Genomic DNA, 13178 nt, shown 5'->3' on the forward strand with positions numbered 1-13178 from the left:
GCTGTGCATATCAGCTGGCCAGATTCTAACTTCAAGAATGTTCAATTAAGCTTTGACAAAAAAAATCCTGGAAGCTGAGTGCATCTATGCATAGAAACCACCAGATTTTCTCTCCAGTTTTTAGTAAACCAACCCCTTTTTGTCAGCATGGTTTGTAAAATATCCAACCTTGCCCATTCTGAAAAGCGTATTAAAAAAATAAAAAAAATAAATAAAGTGGCAAAAACTATAACGTTTCAGGACTGTTCTGGTTCTGACTGACAAAATGTGGGAACTTCCTGATAGTGCTGGAGCATACAAGCCCAATTTTGTTGCCTTTGCATTCCTATTTATGGGCGGGAGTTTCAAACAATACCTAGATGTGTTAGAACTCAAATTGGCTGAAGATTTGGTCACAAAGGTAAAAAAAGACTGACTGTTGCAGGAAGTGCAGGCACTAGGTACTTGAAATCCATACATGCAGCTTGTTTTGTTAGATGTCTCGAAGCTGTGTATATTTGTCATTTCACATATCTATCCTATATTTCAGATGTTTCTGTAAATTCTTACCTCATGTGCTTCATTGAAGAACTTCGTATTGTCAGGCGAATTTACGAATTTCACATAAAAGGGCTCATTTTCACCTTTCGCCATAATAAACTAATAAATAAAAGTATAAAAAATTAAAAAGAAGGTAACTGATGGGGTAACAGCCACAAAATAGACAAAATTCTTCACACTCGCTCAAACAGAGAATACAAAGTGCATGAAAGTTGGTATTTGTGAACAATGCATTAAACCCTGCAACTGAGCCATGGTTTTAGCGCTACCCCCTTTAGCTACAGAGGCAGCGGCTGGGGTTGCACACGTCATAGCACTTTACAGCCCAGCAGGAGTTATACCCTTTGTACCGCCTGCCAATCGGGACCCATTTAAGTGAATGGGGCTGCTCTGCAAGCATCTTGCAACTGCGGGGTCCAAGAAGTTAATGAGGAAGTAAACTTCCATCTTTAAGTTTTACCTATAGGTAAGACTATTATAAGGATTACCTATAGGTAGTGTTAAATAGTTTTTTTTTTTTATAACAGCTTACCTGTAAAATCCTTTTCTTGGAGTACATCACGGGACACAGAGCAACAGTATTTACTGATGAGTTATATAGGCACCACTAGGTGATGGACACTGGCACACCCTAGACAGGAAGTTTAGCCCCCTATATAACCCCTCCCCGTACCTCAGTTTTGTAGCAAAGCAATATATGTGTATTAGAAGAGGGGAGGGAGCTCTGCGTGCAATGATGTACTCAAAGAAAAGGATTTTACAGGTAAGCTGTTATAAAAATCTTAATAAATAAAAAAAAATTCTTTGTACATCATCATGGGACACAGAGCCACAGTATTTACTGATGGGATGTCCCAGATCAATGCTATCTGAGGAGGGAGACACAACAAAAGTAGGGTGCAATCAGACCCGAGGACCTTGTACCACTGCCTGCAGCACACTGTGCTCAAAGGCATGTCTTCTCTCATCCACCTGATAGAATCTGGTGAATGTATGGACTGAAGACCAAGTTGCGGCCTTGCAGATTTGAGCCATGGAGGCCTGGTGATGCATTGCCCATGAAGCAATAACAGCCCATGTGAAGTGCGCTTTGAAGAGGAAAGTTCCACCTTTTCAAATCAAACCATAAGCTTGAACAATTACCTGTCGAATCCACTTAGCAATGGTAGATTTTCACGCTGCCTGTCCTTTTTTTAGGACCTTCAGGCAACACAAATTAAACATCCATTTTGCAAATCTGAGCAGTCGCTTTCCAAGGTTCTGACCACTTTCACTACATCCAGAGAATGGAGTGACTTTTCTTCCATAGAACAGGGATCTGGAAAAAATAAAGGCAGAACAATATCCAGGTTTAGATGGAAACCTGAAACCACCTTTGGTAGAAAGTTGTGATGACGACGAAATACTACTTTATCCTTGTGCATGATTAAATATGTCTCTTTACAAGAAAGAGCCGCCAATTCTGATACCCTTCTTGCAGAAGAAATGGCTACCAGAAAAATTAGCTTCCTTACCAAAAAGGACCAAGGGAAAATGTTGTATCGGCTCAAAAGGCTGTTTCTGTAATGCAAACAACTAAATTCAAGTCCCAGGGGTTCACGGGTCGCTCTAACCGGTGGATTAAAGCACGTTTCCCCCTGTATAGAGCTTCGGACCAAAGAATGGGAAGCAAGCGGACGTTAAAATAATACCGACAAGGCAGAGACTTGGCCCTTGATAGTACTCAAGGCCAGCTTCATCTCTAACCCCATTTGCAGAAAAGCAAGGATTCTACCTATGACATACTTTTTGGGATGCCAACCCCTAGTTTCACACCAGGAGACATAAGCCTTCCAAACTTTATAATAAATGACTATGGAAGCTGGCTTCCTTGCATTAATCAAGGTAGTTATCACTGACCCTGAAAGCCCGCAACTCTTCAGAATGTGGGTTTCAATAGCCAAACCGTTAAATTTAGCATTTGTAAGGTAGGATGGAACACTGGTGCCTGCGATAGTAGGTCTGGACGTGGTGGTAGGATCCATGGGGACCCTACTGCCATCTTCACTATTTCTGCATACCAAGATCTTCTGGGCCACTAGAATCACCAATTTCTTTTCCCGCTTGATCCTGTGAAGAAGACGAGGGAGCAACAGAATAGGAGGGAATGCATAAATCAGTGAGAACTGATGCCACGGAGTCACCAACGCATATGTCCAGCATGCAAGTGGATCCCTTATTCTTGACACAAAGTTGTCGATCTTGTTGTTGAACCTGGACACAAACAGATCTACATCCGGGATCCCCCATCTTTGCCATATGGCCAGGAAGATGTCGGGGTGAAGAGACCATTCCCCCTGGGAACAAATGCTGGCGACTTAAGTAGTCCGCCTGCCAGTTCTCTACCCCTGGAATGAAGATTGCCAATATGCATGGAACATGTTTTTCTGCCCAGATTAGGATCTGGTTTACCTCTCTCTGGGCTGCACAACTACTGGTGCCCCCTTGGTGGATTATGCTGTGGCATTGTCAGATTGGATCCTGACAGGAAAACCCTGCGACCTGAATGTCCAGGCCTTTAGGGCTAGGTACGCCGCACAAATCACTAAAATGTTGCTGGGTAAGGTCCTCTCGGTTTTGGACCATCTCCCTTGGACAGTCTCCTCTTCCAGAACTGCTCCCCAACCCAAAAGGCTGGCATCTGTTGTTACCACCTTCCAGGTAACTGGTAAAAGAATTTCCCTCTATATAGGGGGCTAAACTTCCTGTCTAGGGTGTGCCAGTGTCCATCACCTAGTGGTACCTATCAGTAAATACTGTGGCTCTGTGTCCCGTGATGTAGGAAAAATAAATATCTCCTAAACTTCACCCCGTTTAAGAGATATTTACTGTACATGCAGCTAGTGAAGCACAGGCAGTAGTTCCTTCAAAGCCCCATGCGCGGGAGTAACATCATCGCGGCTTCAGCCAGTCTCAGAGCCTAGAGTCTGCAAACCCAGAAGGAAGATCAGGTGAAGATAGACGCTGTCTCCAGCGATGACATTGCATCGCTGGAAGGCTTTGTTTTGAGGTAAGTTTCAAATAATGTGCTAGTATGCAATGCATACTAGCACATTATGCCTTAGCCTTGCAGGTAAAAAAAAAAAAAAAAAAAAAAAAAAAAAAAGGGTGCAGCGGTTTACAATCGCTTTAAAGAAAACTCCACTTTTCAAAACACATTTTGGGCCAAATGAACTATGTTCCTTTGAAACATGTGAGGTCACTGGACGTGTCATATAAACTGTATGTAGCTGCGGCTACATACAGCACCATGTTCCAGGTTCGAGTCAAGACCTTCCTAGCTCATACTTGGAACACAGATAAGTCTATAGCACAAGTGCTCAGCCACTCAGAGCAAGCGCCATATAAAAGAATGACGTGCGCAAAGTGGTTTTGAAATCCATCAGGATAAGCCGCCGGGCACGCAGCTATCACTGGTGTGGTGTGCCAGTCTGACACACCACATCACTGATCTCGGTAAAGAGCCTCTGACGTAAACTCTTTACCGTGTGATCAGCTGTATACAATCCCAGCGTAAACAGGAAGAGCCGTGTATCGGCTTTTCCTCCACTCACGCTGACAGACGCAAGTAGAAGAGAGACGATCGGCTGCTCTCCTGACAAGGGGGGTCTGATTGATTATCAGCAAAGCCGCCCCCCAAGACCACCAGGGATGCCAATCAGTAATGTCTGACAGTGCCGCCTATTAGAGCTGTACGAATAACCATTAATAGTTATCGTGATCTTGAAAAAAGTATTTCCCCATTCTTTCTATGTAGAGAATTCTCTCTGCTCTGCTAAAGCTGACAGCTGTCAAAAAAAAAAAGGCAGTCTGCTAAGAATCACAACCTTCTTTAGGGATGAAACTTAACTATAAACATTGTAACAAGTTGTCCTTTAGATCAAAGGAATACACTTTGGTGTGAAAATGGGGAGAGTTTAACCACTTAAACACTAACCCTTTTTCTGACATTTGTTGGTTTCAAGTTAAAAAAAATTATTTTTTTTGCTAGAAAATTACTTAGAACCCCCAAACATTTTTATTTATACAAGTGTTGCAAGGCCATTCAATTGTCATTTAAAATGAGACAGCGCTGAATGCTGAAAATTGGCTTGGGCGGGGGGGGGGGGGGGGCTGGGGAACAAGTGACCTGTATTGAAGTGGTTAAAGCGGGAGTCCGCATTTTTTTTTTTTTTTTTTAAAAAGCCAGCAGCTACAAATACTGCAGCTGCTGACTTTTAAAATAGTGACACTTACCTGTCCAGCGTGCCCGCGATGTCAGCACCCGAAGCCGATCTCTCGATCGTCTCTCGGGTGCTGCCGCCGCCATCTTGGGTATGGGAATCAGGAAGTGGAGCCTTTCGGCTTCATTTCCCGGTTCCCTACTGCGCATGCGCGAGTCGCGCTGCGCAATAAGGATGGACCCGCTGCCTCTGGGATCTGTGTTTCCCAGCAGGCAGCGGGGGACTTTCGGAAAGGGGCGTAACCTACGCCCCTTTCCGCAGAGAGCTATCCCGGAAGTGGGTGCAGAATACCTGTACTGTACAGGTATCTGCACCCCCCTCCCCCCTGAAATGTGCCAATTGTGGCGCCGGAGGGGGGGAGGGTTCCGATGAGCGGAAGGTCCACTTCAGGGTGGACCTCCGCTTTAAAAGATAGCAGTAAGGTGGTAAGGAGGCAGTACAACACCTCCTCATCACGCCCTAACATACAGGCCCCATTCACGCGTTCGCTTTCCAGGAGCGCTTCCACAAATATACTGAACTCGCATGGTGGCTTGCAGTGGCATTAATTTGCTGGTAATGCACATTGCAAAAATGCACAAAGCTCACGCAAAAAAAAAAAAAAAGGCAGCAGCTACTTTGCCATGTTTGTCGCATGCACAGGAGCTCAATGAATGATACGTCCTTTGCGGTCAAGTAACAAACACACACACAAAAAAAAAAGGCCACTCTAAAGGGGTTACCTTGCGGGCGTGCTCCCGAGTCCACAGACACGAATGCCGGACTCCGGCCCACCCCCTGCACCATTGGATTTAATTGACAGTAGCGGGAGCTGCCTGGTGTTTTTTCACCTTAATGCATACGATGAGTTAAGGTGAAAAAACCATGAAGGTTTACAACACCTTTAAAGCTGAACTCCGGGTATCAATTTTACTGCATAGTTACGTTGGTCCAGCTTGGTACAATGTATATGTGTGTCTCGTGCCTGGTATAGACGATGAGATTATTCTTTTGCTCCTTTTCTTTTGTATGCTAGTCTCATTTCGCAAATGAAGAGTTCACTAAAGTTAGGAAAATTCTTGCATGACAGAATAAAAATTCGGAAGTGATGTAACGTGTTTTATTGTATTTTTAAACGACAACTGTACTGATTAAACAAAAATAGTACGATCTGGTATCGTACAAGAACAATTTTTCGTGCTCGTCTCAGCGGATAATTTCCCATGAATAATTCTATCGGCTCTTGAAAGCTATGTACTAATGATCAGATTATTGTACGATCGCTTCGAAAGTGGTATCTCTCTCTACGATTTTCTGTTGGTGTGTACGGGCCATTAGGAGGACCGCTGTGAACGTGGAGAACTGCCATTGCAGTCGGCACTACTTCAGCCCCCCCCCGAACCGGTGCGACGTGTCATGTGATTTGACAGTCACAAGTCACATGACAAGTCGCAACCTATTGTCAGCAATGGAATTCCCACTTTGCAGTGCCGCATTGATTTGAAAAAAAAAGGTTCCTGTACTATTTTTTTGCTTTTTCAGGTGCGACTTGCATAGACATCTGTACATGAAGTCGCACAGATTTCAGGCAAGTTGTACCTGAAATCGCACCAAACCATGGCTTTAAAGTTATGCTGCGTGAAGTAACACAATTTCAAAGTCACATACGGGGCCAGTTCACGCCATAGATTTGCAGTCCAGATGCTTTTCAGCATGTGTGTTTTTTGATGCAGTCCAGTGCATTTTTTCCCTCCTCCTTTTTCTTAAAGCATTTGTTAACCCAAAAAAATAAAATATAAAAAAATAAATAAACACACACCACAGATCCTGCTCCCTTAAAGCATGTTATACAGCACAGTGCTTGTGCTGTGTCATTTGGCCCCCTGTATACCCTAGAAAACCTGGCTGATCCTGCCTGGCTATACCCTCCCCGTTGCAAACTGACCACGATAATCATGGCTGCTGAGCCCGACACCGTGGTCAGTTTGTGGGATTCCGTCATCCGCAGCCTGCTCTCTGCAGTGTCTGTGCCTCCTCTGTCCTCTCCTCCCCTCTTGTAATAGTGCCCCCTCCCCCACTCCTGCTGCTTTAATATCTCCTAATAAAATTGTCTAATCCCCTCTGCATCATTATAACATGTGTTCCTGCGCAATGTAAAAAATCTGCCCATCTGCACCTGTATAAACAGCTGATTGACGGCGCGCTCTCTCTCCCCTTCCTCCCCTGCTGACATCAGCAGGAGGGTTCAGCCCCAACCACTGCAGCTGTGAGCCCGAGAGAAAGAGAGAAGCAGCTGAGCGCCCAGAGCGGAGCTTATAACGGTACAGCATTCCAGTACAGGAAAAAATGCAGCATGTTCTACTTTTTTCCTGGAACATACTGGTGTAAACTAAGCCATTGAAAACCATATAACCTACATTCCATGCGTTTCTGATGCAGAACAAAACGCACTGGACGTCATGTGGTGCGAACTGTGAACCAGGGCTCAATGTCTTCTAGGTCCTATGCAAAGCGGCTTTCCCACTGCATACTGCCCACAGGGGGCCACTCACCCCACACTGCCACCATTCACAGAATGCCCACCTCGTCTTTTTCTACAATGAATACAAGGCATTCTGAGTGGATGAGTTGGAGAAGCAAGGCAGTTACATCACTGGCTCCATCTCATCCAATCTAAGAATGCCTTGTATTCAAAGAAAACAAATAAAAACAAAGGCATCCTGAGAATTGCAGCAGAGCAGAGTGAGCGCCCCCCTGTGGTCTGGGGTGCAATAGGGAAGCGGTTTGGCACAGGACCTGAAAGATGGTGACTATGACTGTAGTAGTGTCCACTACTACAGCAATTGTCAGCTTCCGCAGCAGCATCCCCCTTCCTAGGGTAGGAGAAATGCAGAATTCCATAATGCCAAACCTGGACCAATGTACCTATCGCATACCTAGAGGTCATCCAAGGAGGTGTGCACAACTAACAGCCAATAAGAAGGTGCATAGAACCCCCTCTTGTAAGTCCCTCATAGGGTATACGGCCACCCATGGCAGGCACTAGAAGTCCCGTGTTGTAGAAATAGTCTGTCCATACCTTGTCGGTGCACCACAAGACACAGCAGAGCGCCCTGTACTATGCGGTCACTGTACCCAACAACGACAGAAGCTGCAACTCTACAATGTCCACAGCACTTCCCGGCTTCCTTCAGACCCGCCAAGCCTGACCAACTCACCAATAGCAGCGCGGGTTACAGTTTGTGTTCTGTTCATCAGACAGACACTGCCATTGGTGGATGCGGCAGAGCTGAATGAACAGTCCTGCGCTGCTGAGAGGACAAATTGCAGCCAGTGCGCCTGCGTGGACTAGAGACCACGCTGGTATAAAGAAGCAGTGAGATGGAGCGTTCTGTGTACCATGGAGGAAGCCTAGCATGAGAGAAATAAGGAGGTTGCAACAAATAGAACGTGACTTTAAAATGGAAGTAAACCCTTCCAAACAACTTTGACCTACAGGTAAGCCTAGATTAAGGCTTACCTGTAGGTCCAAGTAATATCTCCTAAACCTATATGGTTTAGGAGATATTTGCCCGAAAATGGGCACCGCTGTCTACGGCGCATGCGCCGTAGACAGCGGCGCGCAGGCGCACTAAATGCGGCAAGTCCAAGAATGGATTTGCCTAATTTGTCGACTCCCGTGCGCATGCGCGGGAGTGACGTCATCGCGGCTCCGCCGAATGGCAGCGTCGGAGCTCCGAGACGCGACTCCCGTGCGCATGCGCGGGAGTGACGTCATCGCGGCTTCTCCGCTGTCATTCGTCGGAGCTGCGAGAGACGCCACAACCAAGATGGATGCGGCGGACTACAGGTGACAGCGGCGACTTCGCTGGCTCCTGTGTCAGGTAAGTGACACATAATGAGCTACTATGCGATGCATAGTAGTCCATTATGCTTTACCTTTGCAGGGAAAAAAAGAGGAAGTAAACCCATCAGGGTTTACTTCCTCTTTAACCACTTGCCTCCTACCTGTCACTTAAACGCTCTTCCTGCCCAGGCCAAAGTTCAGTTTTCAGTGTTGCACTCTGAATAGTCATGCAACACTGTACCCAAAAATCATTTTCATCACACAAATAGAGCTTTCTGTGCATGGTATTTAATCGCCCCTGGGGTTTTAATTTTTTGCTATAGAAACAAAAAACTGACAGAAAATGTTGAGAATTTTTTTTTTTTCAGTTTGTTACGAAATTTTGCAAACAGGTACATTTTCTCCTTCATTGATAAAGCTGCACCGATGGGCAGTGCTGATGGTACTGAAATGTGGCACTGGTGGGCACTGAAAGGTGGCACAGATATTGATCGATGTCTCTGTAAAATAAGCCAGTTACCGGCTTTATTCTTTTTTTCTGCTCAAGCCGAGTGTGTGCGGAGAAAAAAAAAATAACCAGCTTCTGTTTACTTCCTGATCAGCTGTCATTGGCTGATAGCTGATCACTCTAAAGGGCTTGCTGTGATTGGCCCTTTACCCTGTTCTGTGTTCACTTGAGTCTGAAGGACTCGGTAATCACAGTGCGCACGATAGCAGCGCGATTACGGAAGGACGTCTATTGACACCCTCCCGGCACTGGAAGCCCGCGCTGTAGCCATCAATCAGCTATCGCGTGGGTGAAAAGTGGTTAAAAAGATAAAAAGTTAAATTACAGGCAACCTACCTACCTATTACAGGCAACAACCTACCTATCTAGTCTTAAAGTGGAGTTCCACCCTAAAGTGGCACCATTCAGGGAGGAGGGGGTGCAGATACCTGTATAATTCAGGTATCTTCACCCACTTCTGGGAATAGCTAGCTGCAGATGCCTGCCAATCCACCCCCCCCCCCCCCCCTTCCGGTGTGTTCTGGGGAACACAGTTCCCAGAACACAACGGGGACCAGTGAAGACACGCAGCGCAACTTGCACATGCGCAGTAGGGAACCGGGCAGTGAAGCCACAGCGCTTCACTTCCTGATTCCCTGACCAAGGATGGCGGCGGGGGCAGCCGAAAGATGACCAATTTCTCGCCATCTACTGCCGACATCGAAGGCACCATTTAACTACTTCCCTACCAGGCCGATTCTGGCACGTCTCTCCTAGATGTAAAAATCATAATTTGCTATGCTAGAAAATTGCTCAAAACTGGGGATGGCCGAACGGTTCGCCCGGCGGTCGTTTTGCGGCGAATTTCGGCTGTTCGCGGTCCGCCCCTTTGGCGGACTTCTGTGTTTACTGTGTAAAAGAACTTTGACCTATGATGACACATCCATCATGGGGTACAGGAAAGCCAATTGAGACATTACAGCACATGGACACTTGGACATTCCCCCTAACTTATAAATAGACCCGATCCAGCGGCCATTTTACATTCTTTCTACTGTCATTATAGGGAGAGGTTGCTGTGTGGAGCAGGGAGAGACTTCAGTGACCCAAATCGCTAGCTATTAGGTCCACAAAAGTTCGATGTAGTTCAGGATATAGGTTTGAGGCAGTGCTGTGCTAGTGATTGTTGCAGCAGCCTGAGTGTCTTTTGTCAGTGTAGAGAAAGGGACAGGACGCTGTGTGCTGCAGGGACAGTCAGTTTAATCATTAGCTGTTACTATTAGGTCCACAAAAGTGCTATTCAAGTTATTGTTCCAGCAGCCTCTGTTTTGTCAGTTTAAATAGGGACAGGCAGGAAGCTGTATGTGAGGCAGTGAGGGACAGTCAGTTTAATCAGTAGCTGTTACTATTGGGTCCACAAAGGTTCTTTTCAGGACTGGTATGGTAATAGGCTTGTACACATATAATATTCTTTCTTCCAAATATAGAAAGAATATTATACTTGACTGCTGCCCTTCTGCCGCAGTAGTCCTTTATCAGTATAGGGACTGAGGTACAGTCTGCTAATCATTCACAACTTACTTGTTCCACAAAGGTCCTTATAAGGACTGGTAAGGTCTAGGGTACTACAGTGCATAGGGTTGGGTGAGGTACAGTCTGCTATTCCTTAAGGACTGGTATAGGTCCACAATTTATATAGGGTTGAGGTGCACTACTGCTGACTGCTGCCCTTCTGCTGCAGTAGTCCTTTATCAGTATAGGGACTGAGGTACAGTCTGCTAATCATTCACAACCTACTAGTTCCACAAAGGTCCTTATAAGGACTGGTAAGGTCTAGGGTACTACAGTACATAGGGTTTGGTGAGGTACAGTCTGCTATTCCTTAAGGACTGGTATAGGTCAACAATTTATATAGGGTTGAGGTGCACTACTGCTGACTGCTGCCCTTCTGTTGCAGTAGTCCTTTATCAGTATAGGGACTGAAGTACAGTCTGCTAATCATTCACAACCTACTTGTTCCACAAAGGTCCTTATAAGGACTGGTAAGGTATAGGGTACTACAGTACATAGGGTTGGGTGAGGTACAGTCTGCTATTCCTTAAGGACTGGTATAGGTCCACAATACATAGTGTTGAGGTGCACTACTGCTGACTGCTGCCCTTCTGCTGCAGTAGTTCTTTATCAGTATAGGGACTGAGGTACAGTCTGCTAATTATTCACAACCTACTTGTTCCACAAAGGTCCTTATATGGACTGGTAAGGTATAGGGTACTACAGTACATAGGGTTGGGTGAGGTACAGTCTGCTATTCCTTAAGGACTGGTATAGGTCCACAATTTATATAGGGTTGAGGTGCACTACTGCTGACTGCTGCCCTTCTGCTGCAGTAGTCCTTTATCAGTATAGGGACTGAGGTACAGTCTGCTAATCATTCACAACCTACTAGTTCCACAAAGGTCCTTATAAGGACTGGTAATGTATAGGGTACTACAGTACATAGGGTTGGGTGAGGTACAGTCTGCTATTCCTTAAGGACTGGTATAGGTCCACAATACATAGGGTTGCGGTGCACTACTGCTGACTGCTGCCCTTCTGCTGCAGTAGTCCTTTATCAGTATGGGGACTGAGGTACAGTCTGCTAATCATTCACAACCTACTTGTTCCACAAAGGTCCTTATAAGGACTGGTAAGGTCTAGGGTACTACAGTACATAGGGTTGAGTGAGGTACAGTCTGCTATTCCTTAAGGACTGGTATAGGTCCACAATATATAGGGTTGAGGTGCACTACTGCTGACTGCTGCCCTTCTGCTGCAGTAGTCCTTTATCAGTATGGGGACTAAGGTACAGTCTGCTAATCATTCACAACCTACTAGTTCCACAAAGGTCCTTATAAGGACTGGTGAGGTCTAGGGTACTACAGTATATAGGGTTGAGTGAGGTACAGTCTGCTAATCCTTAAGGACTGGTATATCACGGTGCTGGTGTCAGTGCTTTATGTCACGCTGCTGATGTCAGTGCTCTCTATCACGGTGCTGGTGTCAGATCACTCCTGCACCCTCTTCTTTGCCTACCCTGACCTTCCCTCGCCTCCATTGTCTCAAGAGTCCTGAATTTTCAGAATTTCACATATAATAAAAGAATGCTTGTAGTTGTCGATCCCAGATTCACCTCATACATGTGTTATGTCATTGGCCATGTGGTGGGACTATGTTTGCACAGCTAGTAATTATTTTGTGGCTGCAAATATGACCTGTAGGTTTGTAAAGTTCACCATCCCTGTGCTGACTTCCTCCTGGGGCTGCTTATTATGAGGGGCTCCCACCATCCCTGTGCTATGCTGACTTCCTCCTGGGGCTGCTTATTATGAGGGGCTCCCACCATCCCTGTGCTGTGCTGACTTCCTCCTGGGGCTTTACCTCTGCTGTGCATATTATGAGGGTCTCCCACCATCCCTGTGCTATGCTCATTATGAGGCGCTCCAACCATCCATGTGCTGTGCTGACTTCCTCCTGGGGCTGTACCTCTGCTGTGCATATTATGAGGGGCTCCCACCATCCCTGTGCTATGCTCATTATGAGGGGCTCCCACCATCCCTGTGCTATGCTGACTTCCTCCTGGGGCTGCTTACGGTGCAGGTGTCAGTGCTGTATATCACGGTGCTGGTGTCAGTGCTGTATATCACGGTGCTAGTGTCAGTGCTTTATGTCACGCTGCTGATGTCAGTGCTCTCTATCACGGTGCTGGTGTCAGATCACTCTATCACGGTGTAGCTGTCATTGCTGTATGTCACGCTGCTGATGTCAGTGCTCTCTATCATGGTGCTGCTGTCAGTGCTGTATATCACGGTGCTGGTGTCAGTGCTTTATGTCACGCTGCTGATGTCAGTGCTCTCTATCACGGTGCTGGTGTCAGATCACTCTATCACGGTACAGGTGTCATTGCTTTATATCATGCTGCTGATGTCAGTGCTCTCTATCACGGTGCTGGTGTCAGATCACTCTATCACGGTACAGGTGTCATTGCTGTATGTCACGCTGCTGATGTCAGTGCTCTCTATCACGG

The 13178-nt window shown here is 46.1% G+C and overlaps 1 protein-coding gene across 2 annotated transcripts in view; it reads right to left on the bottom strand.

Annotated features, from left to right (window-relative positions):
• Window positions 1–8010, bottom strand: part of TOPBP1 (DNA topoisomerase II binding protein 1) — a 103656-nt gene extending 95646 nt beyond the window's left edge. Inside the window, exons 1-2 of one of the 2 annotated variants that reach the window (XM_077491520.1) lie at window positions 7861–8010; window positions 550–639 (exon numbers count right to left, since the gene is read on the bottom strand). In XM_077491520.1, coding sequence (XP_077347646.1) covers window positions 550–633 — 84 coding nt within the window. In that variant the 5' untranslated portion in view covers window positions 634–639; window positions 7861–8010. Of the gene's footprint in view, window positions 1–549; window positions 640–1683; window positions 1821–7860 lie in introns of those variants that run through there. The other variant, XM_077491521.1, reaches the window with a different exon arrangement.
• Window positions 8011–13178: the final 5168 nt, after the last annotated feature.

Source organism: Lithobates pipiens, unplaced genomic scaffold, assembly GCF_037356315.1.
Source record: "Lithobates pipiens isolate NorthernLeopardFrog02 unplaced genomic scaffold, aLitPip1_a1.2 Scaffold_19, whole genome shotgun sequence".
NCBI classification, from domain to species: domain Eukaryota; kingdom Metazoa; phylum Chordata; class Amphibia; order Anura; family Ranidae; genus Lithobates; species Lithobates pipiens.